Consider the following 14,226-nt stretch of genomic DNA (forward strand, 5'->3'; position numbering starts at 1 on the left):
TCCACAACAAGCCAGGAGCGTGTGGTGGTGAAGAGCTCTGGCCAAACACAACTTCGTACCACCGCACATACCCAGTTCGGTGCCACTGCCCAACCACCGTCGCGCACCCCTGGCTCCTCAAGAACATGTGCCCATGGCTCTGTACAGCCATATGTCCCTGAACCCATATGCTGCAACATACTGTTTAGATCAAACATGATCAAACTGGTACCAGTGAAGCAAAGGTGCGATCTTTCTGCAGAGATTGCACATAGCTAAACGTGCTTATGTAATGATTTGCAAAAATCTGCACACACACACGCTCCATACCCGAGTAACCCACAACCTTTTAGGCACCCCATGTTTCCTAGGTTTGTGATGGTTATACGAGCCAGCTGTTGGCAAAGGAAAGGACCCACCTTCCTTTTCTCTCCTCATGATTACCTCACAATGAGGGTTTGCCTTTCCCTTCTCTTCCTGTGGTAGCTTTCTCAGCTACCAAACAGAAAATTCCCCACTTCCTACTACATCCCATCCATCTTAAGGGCAACGAGATGATCTTGAGGTTAAGACACTGGACTGAAATTAAAGAAATTTGATTCTGCCACAAACCTCCAGTGTTGCCTTGAGCAAGTTACGTAACCCTTCTGCATCTTAGTTCTGTACCTGTAAAGTGAGATAATATTTCCCTGTCTCACAAAGGTGAGGAGTAAGTCCATTAGAATTTGTGAGGTGCTCAAAGACTCTGATAGGAAAGACCATATCTAGATAAACTGATTGATATTATAAATGTTTCCACAATTCCATTTCCCCACCTCATAAAAACCACAGGATTTCTCTCCTGCTGCATCTCTTGACTCAGCATTCTTCTCCCTACATTGCATGGTGATCAGGCCAAGCAATTGGCATTTGCACAATCAGCACTATAAGACTATATAAAGTGTCAGTTAAGCAGCATGGAAGCACTGCTCCTGGTGTTTTGTCCTTATGGAGGAGCATCCAGTAACAAAACAGCAAAAAATGATTGCAGACTGTTGTTGGTAGTCAGTTGATTTGCTGTAGTGCCTGCTGATTGCAACCAAGTCCCTTGCCTCAATATAAATAGACAAAGACAGACAAAGGAGGGGAGAAAGGAAATACAATCCTCATTTTACAAATGCAGAAGTGACTTCAACAAAATCTAGATTAGAATGCGTTTTAAAAAAATAAACCCTGGTAAGTAGTGAACCTAGCCGAAGTTTAAACTATTAAATTATGATTGCTCTAAAACTTAATGCACCTTTAGATGCTATGCCATTAAAATGGCTGAAATGGTCTTGCTTTCTGTAGTTTTAGAATAATTGATGGTGAAGGAATTTAGGATCATTCTGTGGCTGGTATCTGACTACAAAGGGACAAACTTTCAAAAGTTCACTTTGTTTTTCCAGCAGTGTGGGCCCTAATTATAGGTGCAGTTTTTCATATATAGCTTTTTTGTAGGAGAATTACAGTTACTTGGACATTTAAGTAGCTGATATGGGGACATAATTAAGTACTTAGATAGAAGCGTTCCAAATTGCATGCAGATATCTATTTGGAAAAAACCATGCCAGCAGGTGTTTGCACTTACCATTTACAGACACAAGAAAAGTTAGGCTAGAAGTTTGGCCTCAAAATAATGTTTCAGACAGGTTATTATCAAAAGACAGCAGCTTCTAAGCAGTGTATGATGTATATAAAATCTATTACAGGAAAACACATAGTCTTCCTTGCCTTTCTTATGTAATGTTTTAGTGTTTGATTTTTGATATCTAAGAAACAAATTATCTGGCTTGTTAAAGAACCTTTGCAGGCACAAATGTAACCATTTCACAACTTACATAAATTTATAGAATCTTCTTCATTTTTTATTTCACTTTGTGCAGTCCAAAATCTCACAGATCATTATCTGCGTGTAAGGTAGAGAGAAAGCCCAAGTCAAATGCTAACAGCAAATGCCAGTGGACTTAAAACTCACATGTGCATTTCAGAATCCTCTAAAGTGTGTGGAATCTTCCAGTGCGGTTATGCATATCACTGCAGCCTATTTTTTTTGGTAGCAACTATGAATGCAAATCCCCTATTCAGTGTAACTGTGGAGGAGATTAGATATGAAAAGGTGCAACTGCCCAAAAATATGGTGACTCACGCCCACTTGACAGAACTGAGTTGTGCGTCTCATGATCAGGCAGGAATGCTAAAACTGTGGCCTTAGCAGGATGGAAAAGTTGAAAGTGCACTTTGTTTACCAATGTGTAGAATAATGAGTTAGAATGATTTGACAAGGAGATCCTTTCCCTGGATGGTAGGAGGGACCTTTTTTTGTTCCAAACACATTGGTGTGCCGAATTCCCTAGCAATTAATCTTGGGAGTCACTGCCAAAAGCAAAATGCTCTCTTTTTATCATCCTACTAGCTGAGTGTTGAACAAAAAAACAGAAGATGTCCAGCTGCAAGGAGCTGAGTTAAAATCCATTTATCTCCTCTCCCCCAATCTTGAGCTAATGTGCTATTTTCATGTTTATAAACTCTGGAGTTGTAGGCTGATATAACAGATGGGACCACCAAAGTTTCTTGTTTATTAACAGTTTAATTTCAAAAAGCAATGTTCTGACCTGGATAATTCATTTTTTTTCTATATAAGTTTAATTCTGCCTTTAAACATCTTATATATTAATAATTTCTTTCCCTACCATCCCTGGAGACAGAGATTGATGGGAATGACTTAAGTAGTTTGTGGTTAACACCTCATTACTACCATTAAGTTACTGATCCTTTAAAAGAGTTCTTTCAAACTGAGAAGAGATATTCTGCTTTCTTCAAACTTCTTTCATCTAACAAAGAGAGAAATTTATATGATATTTTATTCTCCTAGAAAAAAAATTCCCATTCCTCAAAACTCTTCACTGTCATAATGACCCATTAGTTGTAATGGTCTCACATGGATTATGAGTGACCTACCAAAGTAAAAAATACTTTCTTTTTTTTTTACAATATTTTGGCAGGCACTTTACTGACATATGTCCCATTTGCTTTGCAGGTACTGGAAGAAATTTCATGTTACCCAGAGAACAATGATGCAAAAGAACTAAAGCGTATCTTAACACAACCTCATTTCATGGTAAGCACATGCTACTCTCACTGTTCCTAAGCATACGTCTCATAAAACAAAAGGCTCAGTTGCAGAGAAAATGTATTTCCTGAAGCCTGTCATAGTGAAACAAAACTGTAGTTAACTGCATACAAATATATATGTTAAACAGGATTTCTAATATATCAAGCTAACACAACAGCTGATACTGTTATGGCAGTAATGCATATAGTGCTTTCTACACTGAGATATCAGTGTTTGCTGCTTGTCCTAGTGAGCACTGCAGTTTGCAGAGATAGTTATGGGTCTGAGCTCATCAAACAAGACTTACTCCTTAAAAGTATTTCTTTTTTAAAGGAGAATCATAAGGGGAAAGATCTAAGGAGACTGCCAATAAGGCTACACAAATCTCAAAAGACACCAATAGTATTGGTTGAATATATGACAGTCATGTCCAACCAGCGGCCCACAGGCTGCATGAGGCCTGCAAGGGCTTAAGTTGAGGGCCACAGGCTCCTGCCAGGCTGCCACTCCTCCCACCACACTTGCTGCAACAGCAGGAGTCTCCAGGCTCCCCCTGTCCTCTGTCTTCCGCTGTAGTGTGCAGCCCCAAGGAGGGTGGGGGGGCAGGCTCACCCTGCTGTGAACCACAGAGCATTCAGTCCCTGGCCACTTAGCAGTTGCAGAGCCCTGTATTACAATACTGTCATAAAGTAACAAAATCGTTCATTGTGAAAATATAGTAGCCCTTTCATTCCTGAAAAACATCAGTATATTTTTAAGAGTGGCTTGATAGCCTATCAAAACTGTATTTGAGCACAATACAGTTAACTCCATCCTTTATTGCCGCATACTAGCACACAAATAAGCCAGGTTAGAGATTTGTTCTGAGCCCTGACCAAGATGTTAAAAGGGAAGGGATCCTTTGGCCCTCAAGGGGCAGGTTGAGGATCCTTTTTCCTTCCAAACTCTTGTTAAACAAAAATACATTTCTGTGCTTTTAAAAGATATTTTTCTAAGGTGGAGGTGAGTGGGAAGAATAGAACAATTACGTGCATTTGTGGGTCTTGTATAAAAAATCATGTAAATTTATTTGGGGGATAATGCTAGTCCAATTTTTAAGGAGTGTAAGAAGTACTCTCTGGAGATGTTGGTGATCAAGGCCTCTTGTAATGAGGCCATGAATTCTTTTTATTTATGCTGTGGACAAACCAAATAAGCTCCAGAAATGAAAGGCTGTTGCTTGAAGTTGATGTCCTAACAAAGTAGAAAGTAATTAGAAGTCAAAGAGACCTTTGAGATTTTGCCCCAGAGAGGGCTGCATTGAAGTTTGCAAAAGCCAAAAGACTTCTCTTAGTTTCCCTTAAACAGAGCAAGTTGTAATCACACTCCTGTTCAGTGAGTAAATGAAGCCTGCAGAGGCTACAGGTCCCAGGGTGTAGTATTCCAGCTTGAATCTTCGATTATCAAAGTGTCTTTATACCTCATTCAAAAAATGTGTGAAATCTTAATTATGGGAGACATGAAAACTAGAAACGGGGCAGACCAGCACTTGATTTCTCTGTTAAGTAGCTGACCCAGTGATCAAGTGAAATGTATTCATTTTTTTCATGTAATGGATTCCTTGGATTTACTGAAAAAATTAGACCTTTTGGGAATAGATAATGTTCTTTAGCAATACTGTATTTACTGGCTACTCCTTTTTGAATTTCAGAAGTAGGAACCAACAGAAGTCAATAAAATGCTATTAACTGGCAGTGAGGAAGTAAAGTTTTAACATTTTTTATGTATAGAGTATTTTCAAAGTGATCAAGAAAAAAATCAGAATTTGTAGAAATAATTATGTAGAGTGAATCAGAGGGCAGGCAAAATGTATCAGAGTCCTACATTCATATATTAAAACTAATAAACACACATGTTTATTTTAATACTGGCTCTCAGAAAATTCTTCCTACAATTCTTCTAGAAAATATTTTTGAGATGGAATAGATGACTTATTTCGGTTTAAAAGGGTTATATTTATGGAGGTTCATTTATTTTCAAAAACAAGCTACAGAGGGAAAAACTTTTATTAAAGTATATATGTTTTATTTATATAAAAATGCAAATCCTTTTCTCACAGAATAAAAGCATCAGGATAGATTAATTTAACCTTTAGACAGTTCATTCATAACCCAGTAGACTTAATTCAGAAGAGATCATAGGACTAAGCTGAAATAATTAAATTTAGATGCAAATCATTCCTTTGACAGCCACAACCTAACATCGTAGGCCAGGGATTGGCAAAATATGGCCCACAGGCTGGATCTGGCCTGCCAAGGCATTTTGTCTGTCCCGCAGCAGGTCCTTTGGCCGTGCCTGGCCGAGGTGTAGGGGGCAACCCAGGTTGTGGTGTGTACAACCCGTCCCATCACCCCCAGGCATGGAGCGGGACTAGGGTGGTGCAGTGGCAAGACTATTTCCTGGCAGACCCAGTGATGGCTCCTTCTGGCTGCTGCTGCCGGGCACCCTGACCCGTCCACTGGGGGTGGGACCTACATAGGCAGGGCACATGGCTGCATGGCTTGGATGGGGCTGCACCTGGCCAGGGAGTTTGCAATCAAGACCAGGACTGGCTGGCAGGGCCAGGGCCAGGAATCGGGATCAGGATCACAGAGCATAACAGTGCAGGGCTGGAGCTTTGAACAGAGCTGTGATCCACTGCCCACATACCCCTGCAATGAGTACCAGTTCTGCAGGCAGGGGCATGCAAGGAGCAGACCATAGCTCTATACCGGCCCTGCACTGTCACCACCCCAAGATCCTGGCCCTGGCCCGAGATGCAGCTCCCTGCCCACCCATGGCCCCAAGCCATGCCCGGGCTGCGCACCCTGCCCGCACAGGTCCTGGTCAGTCTCCATAGAGACCCCGGGATCACTGGGTGGTGACAGCACAAAGCTGGGGCCTGGAGCAGAGCTGCCATATGCTCCCTGCATGGCCCTACCTGCAAAACTGGTGTCTGTTGCAAGGGCGTATGGGCAGCAGATCATGGTTCTTCCCTGGCCTCGGCCCCTCACTGCCACTGCCTTGTAATCCTGATCCTAGCCATGGCTCCAGCCCTAGCCATCCATCCTGCTTCTAAATGCTGCTCCCTGCCTGCCCATGGCCCCATCTCAGCTGCCTGTGCACAGGGGCCACTCTTAGGGAGTTCTGGTGAGCTCTGGTGGGGGCGAGAGGGAGGGTACTGACCCAGCCCATGACATTTACCAAATCCCACTGTGTGGTGTGTGGGCCCAAATAATTGCCCACCGCTGTTCTAGTCCTTGCCTTTTGGTTTCAAACCTACTGTTATTTTATTTTAATTTATAAATAATTCTATAATTTTTAGACTTAGTAGTATTTCTGAGAGCTACTATAAGCAAAACTGGTTTGCTTTCTGATTAGTAAAAATGAAACACTTTAGAAGATGCAATTTGTTGAATAATTTTATGTGCTCAATTTACTTCATGGGGTGGGGGTTGACCTAAAAAATAAAGTAATTTTTCATATGATTACCCCTTTGCCATATTTTCTTGGCACTTGAACACCTGATTAAGTAGAAGTGGAGTAGGAAAAAAGAAACTTTGAAAACAGGTATCAATTATTAAAACTTTGCATGCATAATATAAGTGGAAATTACAGTACAAGACAGTATTGTTAGCCTAATTTCAGGGGATCTTTAGAAAGCATAGTAAGATAAAATAGTCTAATTAGTATATTACTGCACTCCAGTACATTGAGACCTGGAACCTATAGCTGAATCAGTAGGATCACTTGCTTTAGCTGTTTGAGGCCTGTGATAGTAAAATTAACAGATACTAAGATTTAGATGTGATCCAAAGAGGCCAAAAACAAGCTAACAAATATGGGCGAACAGCACATATTGTTGTATAGAAAAGGGCCATTGGTTAAGCCAGGTATTTTTCTACATTCTGGAATTCAGTCACAAAGTGAAGTGATATTTTTGTTAATGTTATGCTTACTAATAGTTAAAATGCTGCTGAGACTTAAACAGATGCTTAAATTTAAACACAATGTATATCCTGTCTTTACAAATGGACTCTGTGCCAGAGGACTGGTAGGTTGACAACATAACACCCATCTTGAAAACAGGCTCCACAGGTGATCCTGAGAACTGTGAACCAATGAGTCTTATTTCTATTCCTGGCAAACTGGTAGAATCTATAATAAAGGATATGCTGGCAAAGAATCAGCATGGTTTTTGTGAAGGGAAATCCTGCCTCACCAATCTCCTGAAGTTCTTTGAGGGTGATAATTGCACATGGACAGGAGGATGCAACTGTTATAACATATTTGGATTTTCACAAACCTTTTGACAAGGTCCCTCAACAAGGCTCCTAAAAAACTGGGTTGCCACAGGATTAGAGAGAAGGTTCTTTCATGGATCAAAAGTCAGTTGAAAGATATCAAGCAAAGGGTAGGCAAATTGGTCACTTTTCAGGAGGGAAGAAGGTCAGCAGTAGGGTCCTGCCTTCAGAACAAGAAAATGTTTTACCCAACATTTTCATAAGTGACGTGGAATGGGAGGGAGTGTACAATGAAATCTCAAACGTTTTCCAGGTAGTCAAATCCCGTGACCAGGGGATCGACCCTGGCTGACTTCCTGCCCCTCGGGCAGGGGGCTGGACCCGATGATCTCGCAAGGTCCCTTCCAGCCCTAATGTCTGTGAAATCTGTGAAATCCCAAGCTTCATGGTCAAAAGCCGCTTTGAGATTTTTCTGCAAAGTGAGTGGGCAAAAAGTGGCAGATGGATTTCAGTGTTGAAAATTGCAAGGCAGTGCACATGGGAAAGAACAACCCCAGCTATGTGCACACAGGGCAGTGTTCCCAACTAGCTCTTATGACTCAGGAAAAAGACCTGAGTCACTATATATAGTTCTCTAAAAACATCAGCTCGGTGTGCAGTAGTGACCAAAAAAGCCAGTAAAATGTTGGATGTCATTAAGAAAGGAATTGAAAACAAAACTGAAAGCATCATCATGTCATATTTTCAGTATTATGTGCAGTTCTGAGCTGAGCCCTGGGATGGGGTGAGAAGGTGTGTAGAGTCTTACCTACCACGACGCAGGCTCAGGAAGTCATGTTGCTTAGATTTCCTTCAGGACTAAGATGGTTCACAAAGAAAAAAGAGCCAGGAAAGCATGACCAGACTATAATAACAGAGAAGTTGTATTGTTTTAGGTGCACTCTCTGTCTAAGTTGAAATTATTTAAGTGAAATTGAGCTTTCTTCAGAACAGCAGTAGTGTGTTCCCACATCTGTATAATGTGTGTGTACATATGTAGGCACATTTGTAAGTCATCCAGTTCAAACCTATGAATTTTTTAAATCATCATTCTTAACCTACACACACATGTTATTAGCATAATTATTGAAAGCTAATTGTTTTCAACCTATGCTTTTATTTTATGAACTTTATTTCTGTGTTTTATAATAAAGAGAAATATGTTAGAATATGTTGAAAAAATGCAATATTAAGAGACAGGGCATATGAATACAAACAGATGTGCTGATGGCTGACTCTTATGTGCTAAATTGCTTGACCAAACATTTTACCTGCAGAACAAAGGATAGCAAACAAGCTAATTGGGTACAGGAAAGCACAGTAGAGTTCTCTGCTAAAGAACAATTATGAACAAAGACAAGAACAAAGCCATAGTTCAGGAAGACCAATATCTCCTTTGTACAGCATACGTTTTTTCTTTTTATTACAGGCTGCTTGCAACACAACAAAATGGATGTTTTGCAGGCCCCTTGCAGATGGTCACTTAATGGCACAATTGATGTACGTGGCATGATGCACAGTTGTCAGGATCAGGGATCAGATCCCAGTCATATGACTACTGGTGCAAGGAACCTGACATTAGGCGCAGATTCCTCACCCGCACTTCCCACAGCGTGCATGGAGCCCAGGATCATGATCTCAGGCTATGTACACACCAACAGCTTTAAACACTCACAGGACCCTGCAGAATCTGTGTGGGCCACAGATTTAAAGGTGGAGAGCAAAGGAAGTCCATGGGCTCCCCTCGATCAGCATTTGCAGACCCACAACCTAGGCAGCCCCTGCAGGTTTAAGAACCATCTTAAACTGATCCAATCTGTGTGGGAGCAAGATCTCTGAACAAAAGATAACTGTATAGGCAGTATAGACTACTGAAGGGTGCACTTAGAATTGAGAACCAAGTAATGAAATAAAAATAAAAACTACAGGTGCAATTAAATATTTAATTAAAAACAGTATCCGGACTTGACAAAAGGTTGAAACATCAGAGAACTGGGAGAGAATTTGGAATAACAAACAAAAAAGCATTACCCACTTTATGAAAAACTGAATTCCTGAGCTATTCTTTTAAAACTAATTGTGAATAAAGGTGCTGTTTTATACTGTAATATACACTAAAACTGGGGAATTAATTTAGGATTTTTCAGGAACTGTAGTATCTGAGCTATTGTCCTGGATTTACTCAAACAAAACAAGTTTTGCAAAGTTGTTTTCAAAGATTCAAGTTCAGTCCCTAGGTGCTATTTAAGCACAAAAACATTCCAATGAATTAATGTAACTGAAAATTAAAGCAGCTACAGAGACTGATTCCTCTGCTTGAAGAGATTTGTGGGTATAACAACTTAGGAGTTTAAGTGGTGGCACAACACACTCCAGTTCGGTATTGTTTAGCCAGTCTGTTACAGTGACTGGTACATCATACTGCTCTGGGAGGATGAGGCTTGGTTTGTCAGTCCTGATTCAGCAGCACAAGTCTTGTGGAAAGATAATCCTTCTCTCTAATCAGCAGCTCGTGAGAAAGTGCATGAGCAATACTGACTGGTTCAGTGGTAAATCCTATCCAGTCTCTGGGAGGAGAGGGCTGGCTGTAATGTAGGCTAGTAAGGTTATAACATAAATGTGAAATGAAGAGGCTCTTCAATGCTCTGGAGATGCCCTGAATGAAAGAGGGATGTCATGTCTTAGGAAGAAAACCTGTTATTAAAGATATTTTAAGTACTTGGCAAATGTTTACTTTTTATCTAGATTATATCTGCTAATAATGTATTTCACTTTTAACAATTACATAGGCTTAATGGCTTTGATGCTGCATCTGAAAGTAATTAGAGGCATAATTGTTATGCTTATGAAGTACATTCAGATAAATTTAATCAATTATATGTGACACTGCACAGTACAGCAGGAAGTGTGCATAAAAATGATATTGAAGCCCTTAAAAAACTTTCTGTTTCAGCCTATGATTTTATCAGGTGCCAAGCTAGATGGGTTTGTGCTAGATTAACTCTCTGTTGGAGAGGAAATAAAAATGATGTTGGTGACTCAGTAGGAGAGATCCTGCCATAAGTGCTCAGCATAGTATTGGAGGATACTATTGAGAATCTCAGAGGTGACATCCTCAGAAAAAATATAAAATGAAGGCCCAGACAGCTTGTAGTTATCCAGACTGGCTGATTTCTCAACAGTGAAGATCTTCACTCCCATCCCCTGGTCAGTTCCAGCTGGTGTTATGACCCGAACAGGCATATCTCTTGCTGTTTCAGATAAAGTGGTGGAATTCATGGAGTTCGCTTCCTTTCCTTATAGTTTTATAGTGTTGTTCTGTACAGTTAGTGTTGCCAACGTGTCACATCTTAAAATTCACTTGTATCTCAATGTTGGGAAAAATGACACTTGTATAGGCGTGTGACTTAAATGTTCAGACTCCCACATCTAAATACAGATGACCTGATTTGAAATTTGCTGTTTCCCTGCTATTCCCAGTGATTTCAGTTAGACTTGGAGGAATTCTTGAGAAATCCTAAAAATCAAGCCATTTACATTTAAGCATATGCATAGGAGCCTAATTTTTTGCATATGGACTTGAAAAGTTAGGTACAAGTGCACATATATGCACACATATACTGCAGTCTTATAAAATACATAAGTCATTGAGGACAAGATAAAATGTCCTCTTTAAAGTGAGAGAATAATGTGAGTATGCTATAGCTTCTGGAGGAAATGATACAATGATAAAGATCTGACTCTATTTTCCATAGGCCTTACTTCAAACTCATGACGTAGTGGCACATGAAGTTTACAGTGATGAAGCGTTGAGAGTTACACCTCCTCCCACTTCTCCCTATTTGAACGGAGATTCTCCTGAGAGCGCTAACGGTGATATGGATATGGAGAATGTAACACGAGTCCGGCTGGTGCAGTTCCAGAAGAACACAGATGAACCAATGGTATGTGGCCCACACGCAGTGTTTTTCCTTGATTCTTTGAAAATGAAAAGATGACAAACTGCCTACCCTTAGTCATTTTAAACCATATTGTCTACGCATAAAAGTGTAGTGAAAGAAGAACAGACTGCATAGTATGGACACAGTCATGCCAATAAAATGATGCCTTATATTAGTATAACTTATTCCCCTATGGGAAGGAGAATAATCCATACTAGTGGTGACCAGCTCATCTGGCCCATGGGCTAGGAGAGTGACACAGCTAGTCTGCAAGTTGTATCTGGCACATGGGTCCAGTCCCCAGGCCAGATGATGCAGCTCTATTGACCAGATCTGGCATTCTAGCCAGATATTGGTCACTCCTAATTTATACTAATGCAATGTATACCATGATAGAGGTTGTACTACTGTAACTGTTTTATTAAAAAAAAAAAGTCATACCCTTCACTGAAATAATTACACTGGCACAAAAACTGTGTATAGACCAGGTCTTAATTTTTAAAATGGCATAGGAATGTTTGCAATTTAGTAAGAAATTTTGTTTTAATAATATAATGGTTCTTACTGATGGTTTGTCTAGTAGTTACCATCTTGAAGTACTATAGAAACTGGATAAAAAGCATTGCATTGTCAGAATTTCGGCACATTGAATTAACTATAATTCATAATTAATTGTGACTTATGAGAGGAACCTAACGTAAGAGGAAAAAATGTAAAATTAATAAATACATTTAGAATCCAAATGCTTCTGAAGTCAGTTAATGTTTTCAATGGGACCAGGATTTCACTATAAAAGTTAGGGTTCCTTCTCAAGTTTATTGCAAAAGTGACTGTTCTTAACAACTCAAGAAGCAGGTCTAAACATTTTCTTTTACTAGGGTATCACTTTAAAAATGAATGAGCTGAACCATTGCATTGTTGCAAGAATTATGCATGGAGGAATGATTCACAGGCAAGGTAATCTTGAGTTATAAATTGCTTTGTTATCAAATTGAATTATTTTCATAGAAAATGCATTTTGTATAATATTAAAGATCCTGATCTTGATATTTCTTGTTTTGTGCTTGGTGGTCTTGGTCTGCATGGAGCCTCATTAACTTCATGGGCTTACTATGAAGGTGCAGAAGTCAATCCAAATCAAACAAGTTTCAGGATTGGGGCCTGAATATTTAATTTGGGGCTTTAATAGGTCATGTATTATTATGCCTCAACTACTTCTAAAAAACCTTAGCTTTAAAATGCTGAGCATGGCTTTCCCAACTTATTGTTTGATTCTTTGCTAAAGTTTCTTAGAGCGAGTGTAATACTTTTTTTCTTATATCCACTCTGTTGAGCAACAGTTACAAATTTCTCTGTTGTCTCAGAACTCTTAAAGGTCTTTGCTGCTGATATACCTAAAAATGAATCAGGAACCAAGCTGTTCCTGTCCAGTGAAATTTAGTTTAGGTCTCTGTTTTGGCTTTCACCAATACAAACTATTGCAAAACCTCCAGACGTGTTTTTTCCTGTATCCCTTCCTCCCCCCACTTCCTACCCTAAATGCAGAATAGCATGTCAAAAATAACTAAAGGCTCTGCAATGTTCTTAAGTTTCAGGTTTAAGTGTATCTCTAAGGGAAGGGTACTTTAATTTTTTCCAATTTGCAAAATGTTATTTTGTGACTTTTACCAGATTTTTACCAGGCTTTTCATAAAAGTGGCAGATATTATTCCATTTAGGTTTATGCATTCCACTGGGGAGAACACCACACACTTGAAATCTAGATAGTCTTAAAAATGAATTGAAAAGGACATTGTCACATTAGAATCACAAAGGCTTTAGTTTGACCTTATTTAGGGATCATTAAAATAGTCGTGATCCTTTATGCAGTAGACAAGGTTTTACTGGGTAGAACTGTAATTATTTTCAAAATGAGGGCAAGAGAACCATTTTAATTTTCTTTTTAAGTAAAATTTTCTACCCTATCCTTTTGAAGGTACAGGTGCATGACAATTTACGTAGGGAAATTTACCCCACATTTTCTTAGTGGTAAATTTGACAAATCATGATCAGCTCCTAAACTGGCTTCCTGCAGTAGGTGTTTATATGCCTGCCCACTTGGTGGCGTAGAGCCAGTTTGTCTTGAATAGATGGCTACCCGTTTTAATCCCCAAATTAAGGAGGGGAGCAGATCCCTCCCCACTGATGCACTATTGTAATTTACACTGGTGTGTAATTTTACTTTCTGAGAGGAAACTTGACCACTTTCTGAGCAGTGACATTGGTTATACAGGGGACAGTTTAAACTTTTGTATTTGTGCTTTTTGTGACTTGGAATGCTTTTGCATATACACAGAAGTTTTAAATACCAGTACTCTTAATCTTTGTTTTCTGGCCCTTTTTACTACACATAGGTATAAGCAAAATGTCACAAAAGTTCCATCCACTTCTTTACTGTGTGAATGCATTTTTTTCAAATGTCTTCAGTGTTTTACTTTTCACTGTGCCTGGTATTTGGTTAATTGGTAGGCTATATTTAAATGTTTTCATTTAGTGAACAAAACAAAAAAGGTCAATTTATTAACTAACAAACTTAAAAACCAGCTGTTCGTTCTAAGTTCCCTAACTCCCCTTTGTCAGGATTTTATAGTTTAGAACATGGCCTGCAGGGCTCCACTGGAAAATGGAAATTTGGCAGAGAGGAAGCAGTGGCCATTAAGATGCCACCCTTCTCCCTGCCAAATTCCCAAGTCCCATGCTGCCAGTTGGAGCCAACTGTGCCCCCTACCTCCACGTCTGGATCAGGGATGGGCCACACTTCTTTCTTTTGGGAGGCTGGGTTGAGGCCAAGCTATACCCCATTCTGCCTGTGGGGCCAGGTAGAGGCCTGGCC

At 39.8% G+C, this 14,226-nt stretch overlaps 1 protein-coding gene across 17 annotated transcripts in view; it reads left to right on the forward strand.

Moving 5' to 3' along the window:
- The window catches only part of CASK (calcium/calmodulin dependent serine protein kinase), a 419,258-nt gene that overhangs the window by 353,253 nt on the left and 51,779 nt on the right, over positions 1-14,226 (forward strand). For all 17 annotated transcript variants that reach the window (XM_019487242.2, XM_019487243.2, XM_019487245.2 and 14 more), the window contains 3 exons: positions 3,038-3,118; positions 11,169-11,357; positions 12,233-12,311. In XM_019487242.2, the coding sequence (XP_019342787.1) occupies positions 3,038-3,118; positions 11,169-11,357; positions 12,233-12,311 (349 nt within the window). The remainder of the gene's footprint in view (positions 1-3,037; positions 3,119-11,168; positions 11,358-12,232; positions 12,312-14,226) is intronic.

This window comes from Alligator mississippiensis, chromosome 1, assembly GCF_030867095.1.
Source record: "Alligator mississippiensis isolate rAllMis1 chromosome 1, rAllMis1, whole genome shotgun sequence".
In the NCBI taxonomy this organism is placed as follows: Eukaryota; Metazoa; Chordata; order Crocodylia; family Alligatoridae; genus Alligator; species Alligator mississippiensis.